Source organism: Kogia breviceps, chromosome 18 (genome assembly GCF_026419965.1).
Source record: "Kogia breviceps isolate mKogBre1 chromosome 18, mKogBre1 haplotype 1, whole genome shotgun sequence".
Taxonomy (NCBI): domain Eukaryota; kingdom Metazoa; phylum Chordata; class Mammalia; order Artiodactyla; family Physeteridae; genus Kogia; species Kogia breviceps.
In genome coordinates, this window is record NC_081327.1 from 5386718 (window position 1) to 5396466 (window position 9749).

Here is a 9749-nt window from a genome sequence, read left to right on the forward strand (position 1 = left end):
GTGAGTCAGACAGAGGCAATGTCAGCTCTGACACAGGAAGGTGCCTCTGAGGTCAAGTGAAGGATACGGAGAAGGGGAAGAGTTTGGGGTAATGGTCCAGGCGGGAGAGAAGCAGGTCTGAGCTGGGACCAGGGACGTAGGGATGGAGAGAAGGGACCACACGGAGAGAGGAGGCAGTGGGTAGGACTAGGCCATGAGCGGTCCAACCTGGTACCTGGGAGGATGGTGGGTCCTGAGAAGAAGATGCTGAGTTCAGTGGGGAGACGAGTGAGAAGGGCCTGGGGGAAACTGGGGTCAAGTGGAGCAGCTCCAGAGAATATATCAAACGCCAAACTGATTTTCATCCCAGGAGTGACAGCGGACAAGCAAAGGCGGTAGCAATTAGATTTAGGGCAAGAACTCAATGCTACGCATAGTGCCAGGCCCAAGCTGGTGCTGAGGTGGACATTATTCATATCAGTTGTACTCATTACCCAATGACTTTCCCAGAAGCTTCCATCTTCCGTCTTGCCCGTTCCTGTGATCGTCACACCCATGTCCCTCCAGGCGGCCGCACGTACACCCTTTCCTGCAGCTCGTGCCAGTCTGCCATTTCCCTGCGTGCACCGGACCGTTTAACTACCTCTCTCCTCCTGACTAAAAAGCCCAAGTTCAAAGACACCTCTTCAAATCTTCCTGGATCCCCCCCCCAGAGCTTCCTGGACCCCCGTTTCTCATCACACTTGTCCTGCATTCCTGTTTATCTCTATGTCTCTCTGTACACATTCAATCTCATCAACAAGTCCTGAAATCCTCCTGGGTGCCACTAGCTTCCCCGCTGCCTTCTCCCACGCCATCCCTTCTGCAGGAGCTAAATCCCCTCTGTGCACACACATGCCTCTCCTGGAAACGCAGGTGGAACCTAGGAGAGGTAAGAAGAGAGATCTAGAGAGTGTCAACGGAGACTTGGAAAATCAAGGAGAAAGACAGAGATACAGAGGAAAATATGGAGAAAGAGGCAGAGGGGTGGGGAGACACAAACAGAGACAGACACGGAGGCACCCCCCGCTATGGCCAGGGAGACAGCTGGACACCGAGAGGCTTGGAGGAGGGGAAGCAGGAGGGTCAAGAGTCCTGATATCCGGGCAGAGGTGGGTGGACGATCAAAGGACAGCAACAGGACTCTCAGACAGAGATAAAGGGAAGCTATTGACGCAGCTGCCCGGAAGAGAGCTTGAGAGATGGAACCCACAGGAGCCTGGCACTGGGCGCTGGGGACAGACAAAGCCCGATTGTTCGAAGGCCCTTTCCCCACAGCGCCTGGGTCTGCACCACAGCCTGGGGCAGGGGAGGGTACCAGCTGGGTGACACACGCATTCTGGCTGGCTGCTTTTGCTGTGTCTTGCGAGGACACTGAGTTTCTCCAGCACCCACAGAGGGACTTACAGGCAGATGCGTGAATCACCCCAACCCCACTAAGGCTGTGGGGCCTGGTTCCTGGTGCCCAAGGGTGCTGAACCCAGAAGTGACAGCCTGCAGGCCCCAGAGCGCTCACAGAAGAGGTGGGAGTCCAGGAGGACAGGGGGTACTGTGTGTTTGCCTGGGGCGCAGGCATTTGGGTCCTCAGATCGTTTCTTTCTTGCTTTCTTTTTTAAATTTATTAATTTATTTTTATTAATTTATCTTTTGGCCGCACTGGGTCTTTGTTACTGCGCGTGAGCTTTCTCTAGTTGCGGCGAGCGGGGGCTACTCTTCGTCACGGTGCGCGGGCTTCTCGTTGCGGTGGCTTCTCTCTCTGTGGAGCACAGGCTCTAGGCACGTGGGCTTCAGTAGTTCCAGCACGCAGGCTCAGTAGTTGTGGCTCGTGGGTTCTAGAACACAGGCTCAGTAGTTGAGGCATGCGGGCTCAGTAGTTGTGGCTCATGGGCTCTAGAACACAGGCTCAGTAGTTGTGGCTCACGGGCTCTAGAGCGCAGGCTCAGTAGTTGTGGCACGCGGGCTCAGTAGTTGCGGCTCAGGGGACCGGCTGCTCCGCGGCATGTGGGATCTTCCCGGACCATGGCTCGAACCCGTGTCCCCTGCATCGGCAGGCGGATTCCCAACCCTGCGCCACCAAGGAAGGCCCTCAGATCCTTTCTTGCTCAGGGACCTTGAAGCCTAGGAACTGAGGAGAACGAGCCCCTGCCCTTCCTTCCTTCAGATCCAGGTGTGCTGACCCCCAGCTCCTTTCTCCTTAAAGGTCCAGAATACTCAGGCCCCAGCCCCCTCCTCCCTCGGACCTGGGAATCCGGGCCCCCAGTGCACTCAGGGGACCTGCACTGCCCTCCCTGGGAGCCGGGGTCCGGGGTGTCATCAGGCGCGGAGCTGTGGGAGGGAGGGAGGAAAATGTGTGGGAAGCCTGGGTGAGGAGGAAAAAGGTGGGTCCCCCTCCTGCCTCGGGGACCTGGGGAGGCAGAGGTTAAAAGGAAACACCAGGAGCATCTGAGGACAGGCCTAGCCTCTTCCAGGGGGCCCAGTGAGCTCAGGGTGTCTGTGTGCCAGGACCTGGGCGCCACAGCACCTACAGTCTCTGCCTTCTGCCTTCCGTCTCTGACTCAGGCGTCCTCTCTGTTTTCAGCGTCACTTCTCTCCCCGCGGTTCCCTGCATTTCTGACTCTCTGTCTGTCTCCCTTTCTGTCTTCCTGCGACACGTACTGTCCCTGCCCCCAACCCAAGAGTCAAGCCCCAGGCAGCCGGCCCCCAGCAGGTAAGATCACACCTTCCACCAGGACCTACAGGTGTGGGGTTGAGCAACAGGTAAGCACAGAGCCAAGGGGAGGAGGAGAAAACCCGCGGAGAGGGAAGAATGTCGGGGCCCCTCCCTCCTCCTGTCACTAGAGCCAAGAATGGAAAAGTAAGGCGACGCGCACGGAGAGCAGCAGGTTCTGGGTCCCCTCTGGCACCCGCCTTCGTGGGACCCTCAGACAGAAGACGTGGGTCGGAGAGACAAGAAATCAAGAGGCTAAATGGGAAAGACAGAAGTCGAGGGTCAGGAGAGCAGGGCAGGCCAGGGAGGAAGGGGAGGGTGAGGAGGGAGAAGAGGACGGGGACCGGCCGGCCGAAGTCTGGGGCTGGGACGGATGGAGCCTGTGGCTTCCCCTCTCAGGAATGGCCGTGAAGATGCTGATTGTAACACTGATTCTGGTCGCTGCAGGTAGGCAAACAAGGGCGGGGCGGGGGGCCGTTTGGGCGTGGGGAAGACACAGGGGTTAAATTAAGGATGGGGGATGCAGATGGGGAAGGGCCTGAGGGTGAGCTTGGTGTGGGAGATGGCGTTAGGGGTGAAGAAGAGGTGGGCTTGAGGATGGGCTTGGTGTGGGACGTGGGGATGGAGATGATCTTGACGATTAAGACAGCAGTGGGTTCACCTGGGGGGGGGGAGGTACCTGATGTCCCCAGACCTTCTCTCTGACTCAGACCCTCCCTCCCCCAGCCCAGACAGAGGAACAGAACAAGGTGCTGCACGGTGGACCCTGTGAGCACACGTCTCACCCCTACCAAGCCGCCCTTTACACCTCAGGCTACTTGCTCTGTGGGGGTGTCCTCATTCATCCCCTGTGGGTCCTCACCGCTGCCCACTGCAAAAAACCGTGAGTCTCCGCGCCGTGAACGAGGAGTGGTTGCAGTTAGACCCCGCGGGAGTCTGGCAGACTTCACACATCCCCCTGTCCCATCATGAGGCCACCGGATAACCTGGTTCAACTGGCCAGTATTTCATTGATTACTAAATATGTGTCAGGCAGTGTTTGGGGCCCTGGGGATATCGCAGTGAAGAAAACAAGCAAAACTGCTGCTTTGATGAACTGACCTTCTACAGGGCCCTGTAGGGAGCGATGGAGTTAATTTAATTCTAAGTGCTGGGGGAAGCCACATAGATTTTTTTTTTTTTTTTTTTTTTGCGGTACGCGGGCCTCTCCCGTTGCGGAGCGCAGGCTCCGGACGCGCAGGCGCAGCGGCCACGGCTCACGGGCCCAGCCGCTCCGCGGCACGTGGGATCTTCCCGGACCGGGGTACGAACCCGCGTCCCCTGCATCGGCAGGCGGACTCCCAACCACTGCGCCACCACGGAAGCCCCCACACAGAGATTTAATCAGGGAAGGAGCATGATCTGATTTACATGTTTAAGAGCACTCTGGAAGGGGAACTGGGCGAGAGACGAAGGGTTGCATGTGGAGGCTGTTGCCATTGTCCTGAAATGGACCAGGAAGGCGGCCGTGGGGATGGAGGGAAGTTGGAAACCTTGGGGCGGGGGGGGGGGGGGAGTTCTGAGGTTGAGTCAGCAGGCCTTGGTGGTGTGGAACGGGAGACAAAGAGAACAAGCAGGGCTGACTTCCGGGGATGGGACTTGAACAACTGGCTGTTTTGATGTGTCTTTCTCTGAGTCAGGGGAGAGAAAAAGAGGAACAGCTTGGATATGGGTGGGAGAGCAGCGGACATTTTGTCTTAGCCAAGGTGAGTCTCAGGTACCCGGCTGATGTTCAAGAAGGATGCCAGGTTGGCAGCTGGTGCTCAGGGGAGAGATCGGAGATGGAGGTAAACATTAAGGCTTTAAATACCACAAAACAGGTGGCATTTAAAGCCACGGGATGGGATGAGATCATCCAAAAGGTGGGCATAGATAGAGGACCATAGAGGACTCAGGACTAACCTCAGGGCGCTAATAGCCACGAGTTTGGTGAACAGCGACCACCATGTTTTTCAACACTAACTATGGGCCACGTACCCAGGTAGGCAGTTTCTGTACCTTTCCTGGAACCCCCACAATAAGGGACTCTTTGCTTCTGCGGAAACTGAAGCTCAGAGGAGTAGCAAGTGACAGACCAACAGGTGCCATAGCCCAGTGGGAGCGGGGAGAGACCCCAAGAGGGGTCTCACCTGGCAGGGTCATGGACACAAGCACGCCCCAGGGGGGTCTCCCCCAAGCGCTGGTAACCCTGACATCACTCCCACCATCCTCATTCATTCATTCATTCAGGGCACATTGATCCAGAGCGCCCACTAAGAGCCAGATTTGAGCTGGGCAGTGGGGATTCCGCAAAGACCGAGAGGGGGAGATACCCAGAGTCCCTGCCCTCGGGAACACAGGAGCAGGAAGGTGCAGGAAGACAGTTATAGAATCCTCGAGAAACCATACAACCACGAATGACTCTAAGTCCAATGAAGGCAAAAAACCAGGGATGGCTCCATGAGAGGAAAGAACAGAGGTACCTGCTTTAGATGGAAGAAGTTGCCAGGAAGGACTTTCTGATGAGATGAAATTCAGACGGAGGCATGGAAAATGGGAAAGGGTAGCCCAGTGAAGAAGGGGGCAGAGCATCCAGGGCAGAGGTAATGCAAGGACAAAAGAAGTGGGAACAATCTGAAGAGTTCTAAGAAAAGAAAGTTACTGGTTCGCTGAGGGTCAGAGGATAGTGGGATAAGGCACTTGGGCTTTATTCTGAGGGTAATGGGGAGTTATGGAAAGTTTTTGAGCAAGGGAGCCATGCTTTGATCCATTTCACAAATATTTACTGAACACCTATCATATGCCAGACACTGGTCTAGGCACCGAGGAGGATGTATCTGACTAAAACAAAAATCCCGTCTTGATATTCTAGAGCTGGGCCACCTAATGCAGCAGCCATTAGCCACATATGGCCAATTAAATTTACATTAATAAAAATGAAATGAATTTCCAAATCCACTAGCCACACTTCAAGGGCTCAGTAGCTGCCTGTGGTCAGCGGTCAGTGTTTCAAAGAGTGCAGACAGAGAATATTTTCATCATTACAGAAACTGCTATCGAATAGCACGGCTGTAGCAGAGGGAGAGACAGCAAAACAAGTAAATATTTAACAATACATATATAGTGTGTCAGATGGTGATGTTAGGTTCCCTGGTGGAAAGGAAATCAGGAGAGGGAGCTAGGACTTGCCTGTTGGGGTGGATGCTTGCATTTTAATTGGGTCTTCAGGGAAGGCCTCACTGAGAAGGTGACATTTGAAGGAGGTGAGGGAGTGAGGCATGCAGATATCTGGGGGAAAGAGTTGCTGGCAGAGAGAACAGCCAGTGCAAAGGCCCTGGGGTGAGAGGATGACTATTGTGTTCAAGGAAAGGCAGGGAAGCCGGTGTGGCTGGAACAGAAGGAGAAGGGGAAGAGTGGGAGATAACTGACAGGTGATGGGGACGGATTGTGCAGAACCTTGTAGGCCACAGTGAGAACTTTGGCCTTTATTCTGAGCAAGATGGGAGTCACAGGAGGGTTCTGAGCACAGGAGGGACAAAGCTGGCTTATATTGTTAAAATAGCTCTGGCGGCTTTGTGGAGGACAGACTATAGAGGGGCAAAGGTAGAAGCCAGGAGTCCAGCGAGACTGTAGTCCAGGTAAGAGATGATGGTGGCCCAGACCAAGATGGCAGCAGTGGGAGAGGTGAGAAGTGGTCAGATTCTGGATATGCTTTGGAGAGACAAAAGGATTTCTGGACTGCTGGGAGGTGTGTCAAGAAATAAAAGAGTCAAGAATAGTCTCCGGGTTATTCTGGAAGGATGGAGTTGTCATTTACTGAGCTGGGAAGACTGTGAGGGGAGAAGACTGGATGGTTCATGGTGTACCAGGCTACCCCACCTCCCACCATAGCCCCCTCTGGAGCCTCAGCTGCAGCCCAAGGGCTCCAGGTGAGACCCAGCCCTTCTCTTTCCCAGGAATCTTCAGGTCTACCTGGGGAAGCACAACCTTCAGCAAAGGGAGAGTTTCCAGGAGGAGAGCTCTGTTGTCCGGACTGTGGTCCACCCTGGCTACAATGCCGCCACCCATGACCAGGACATCATGCTGTTGCGCCTGTCACGTCCAGCCAAATTCTCTGCACACATACAGCCCCTGTCCCTGGAAAGAGATTGCTCAGCCAACCACACCAGCTGCCACATCCTAGGCTGGGGCAAGATGGCAGATGGTCAGTAGAGGGAGAATGATGCAGGTGACCCATCATCAATGGGTGATGGGTCATGGGGAGGTGGGTTAAAGGTGAGAATCAATGGGGTAGTGTATCAGTGGGTGAAAGTTCAATGGGGGGGGAGGGCAAATACGGGAGTTGAGCCAATGAGTGAACAGCCAATGGAGAGTGTAGACCAACAGGTGAATGATATGGAGATGTGGGCCATAAGATGAAGGGTCAATGAGGTGAGAGGCTCACTGTGGAGATACTAATCAGGAAGGGGGCCAGTCGTCAAAAGGGACCAATCAGGATGCACTGATGATCAAAAAAGGATAAATGGGGGAGGGACTAATGGAAGAAGCAGGGGAGCCAGCTGAAGGATGTGAACTGAGAAAGCGAACAGTGTAGAGAAAGCTAACGGGGGAGGGGTCAATTGAGAAGAGTCAGTGGTCAAGAGGTGTCACTAGAAGAAGGACTAGAGGAAGAAGTAAGTCTAGTAGATCAGCAGGAACAATTGAGGGTAAGCCTGTGAGTGAAGGGCCAAAAAGGAAGGGAGAACCAATGGCGGAGGATGTGGCCATTTAAGAAAGAAGCAGTGAGGGAGTAGACCTTTGGCTGAAGGGCCAATAGAAGGGAGAACCAATGGGGAAAGAAGGGACCAGTTAGGAAAGACCAAAAGTCAACTGCTGACCAATCAGGATGAGCCCCTGGGCAAGAAGGGTCCAATGAGAGAGGATGGGCTATAACAGAGGAGGGACTAATAGAGGAAGAGAGTCTAGAGGTCAGCTGAACTACTGAAGAAGGTGGGACCAATGGAAGAGAGACAAGTGAAGGCGGGAACTAAGAAAAGGAAAGACCAATAGGAAATGAGGACTGGTAGAGAAGGGGTAATTAGTGAGGAAGACAGGCCAATGTGAGGGAAGACTGATGGAAAGAGGGACCAATCAGGAGTCAGGCAATGGAAGTGGGTTTTGAGAATGAGCGACGAATAGGAAAAAGGGAACCATTGGGCAATAGGGACCAATAGGGGAGGGAGGATTTATAGGTGTTGGAGGATCGATGGGAAGGGTGGGTTGTGAAGTGATCCTGGCGCATCTCCCTTTGCAGGTGATTTCCCTAACATCATCCAGTGCGCATACCTCCACCTGGTGCCCCGGGAGGAGTGTGTCCGTGCCTACCCTGGCCAGATCACCCAAAACATGGTGTGTGCCGGGGATGAGAAGCACGGGAAGGACTCCTGCCAGGTGAGGACGCCAGGACCCACCAGTTACATAGCCGAGGACAGAGATGGGCAGGAAGAGACAGATACACAGACCAAACTAGAGCTTTACAGAGACAGGCTGGGTGACAATCAGAGGCGTGATAAGGGAGAGGGACTCGATTTGATACACAATCAGGGACAGGCAGAGCTAAAAAGCCAGTCAGCAAAGAGAGGAAATGCAGAGCCAAGGATGGAGATGAAGAGATCAAGAACCACAGAGACACAGTAGGGAGGCAGATGGTGCCAGGAGACTGTCCCTGCTCCAGCACGATCCCCACAAGTTCTGCTTGGAAATAGCCACGCTGTGCAGAGGGGGACCATAGCTGGGGAGAGAAGGGGCCCCATCCCCACTCCCAAATACTTTCAACTTGGGTTTCTGCCACCATCGTCCATTGGATTTCTCCTCTTGATGCCCAAACTGAACCTGTGCATTGAAGGATCTACAGAGACCAGCCAAGAGGGAGAAAGAGACAAAGATAGAGAAAAGTGATACACAGTGAGTTGGATGCAAAGCAAGGGCAGGCAGATGAGCCCCATTTCTGAGATCGTCTGTCCCCTCTTTAGAGATCTCTGTGTTTCTGAGTCTCCCTCAGTCTCTTCTATTTCCCTATCTGTGACTTTGTGTCTGTCTGTCTGTCTCTCTCTCTGTATGTGTGTCTTTCTCTCCATCTCTGAGTGTCTTTCCCCCTCTCTACATGTCTCTGTGTCTCCTTCTGTCTGTTTTTCCTTCTCTGCGAGTCTGTATCTGACTCTCTCCCTCTTTAACCACAGGGTGATTCTGGGGGTCCGTTAGTGTGTGGCGACCGTCTCCGAGGCCTTGTGTCATGGGGTAACATCCCCTGCGGATCCAAGGAGAAGCCAGGCGTCTACACCGACGTCTGCAGATATGGCCACTGGATCCGAAAAACCATTCAGGCCAACTGATCCTGATATGTGACCTCCACCTCTTGACCTTCCCCCCACCTGCCCACACCCGACCCTTAATGCTTAATCAAGGCGGTGACACCACAGCCCAGATCCTCCCTGATTTTACCCCAGCCCCACCCTTGCATCACTAGGAGTGATGGGAGCAGCAGCTAAGGTCTCAACCCTGCCACTAAGAGAAAACAGAAAAGCCCCTTCCGAGCATCTCCCCCTCCCCACTTATTCTATGCGCTCGACTTCTTCCTACAGAGAAGTGGTCCCAAGTCTGGCCAGACCTGAGTTGGGCTCCCAGCGCCCCCACTTGCTTAGCCATGCAACCGCGGGAAGCGTCTTCCTTCAGCGTGTAGATTTTCTCATCTCTAAAATAAGGATAATAATTGTATATCCCTCATAAGGCGGTGGCTATGTTGTTGGCAAGATTCAAGGCTGTAAACATGTGAAACACGTACAGCAGCGCCTGGCACTCCCATGTGAACAATAAAGAGTGAATTTTACTATTAGTGGTACTTTTTTTTTTTTTTGCAGTACGCGGCCCTCTCACTGTTGTGGCCTCTCCCGTTGCGGAGCACAGGCTCCGGACGCGCAGGCGCAGCGGCCACGGCTCACGGGCCCAGGCGCTCCGCGGCACGTGGGAT

At 54.1% G+C, this 9749-nt stretch overlaps 1 protein-coding gene across 6 annotated transcripts; it reads left to right on the forward strand.

Moving 5' to 3' along the window:
* Positions 1-1220: 1220 nt before the first annotated feature.
* On the forward strand, positions 1221-9608 carry LOC131744599 (kallikrein-6-like). Of its 6 annotated transcripts, none has more exons than XM_067018563.1 (8): positions 1313-1541; positions 2070-2185; positions 2597-2725; positions 3125-3172; positions 3452-3608; positions 6700-6947; positions 8037-8173; positions 8962-9608. In XM_067018563.1, exons 4-8 carry the CDS (start codon positions 3127-3129, stop codon positions 9112-9114), a joined length of 741 nt encoding a protein of 246 aa, XP_066874664.1. In that variant the 5' UTR covers positions 1313-1541; positions 2070-2185; positions 2597-2725; positions 3125-3126; the 3' UTR covers positions 9115-9608. The 6 variants fall into 6 exon arrangements, with proteins under 6 accessions (XP_066874668.1, XP_066874664.1, XP_066874666.1 ...); XM_067018565.1 differs by having other exon boundaries at positions 1353-1541; positions 2695-2725; XM_067018566.1 differs by lacking the exon at positions 2070-2185 and having other exon boundaries at positions 1368-1541; positions 2695-2725.
* Positions 9609-9749: the final 141 nt, after the last annotated feature.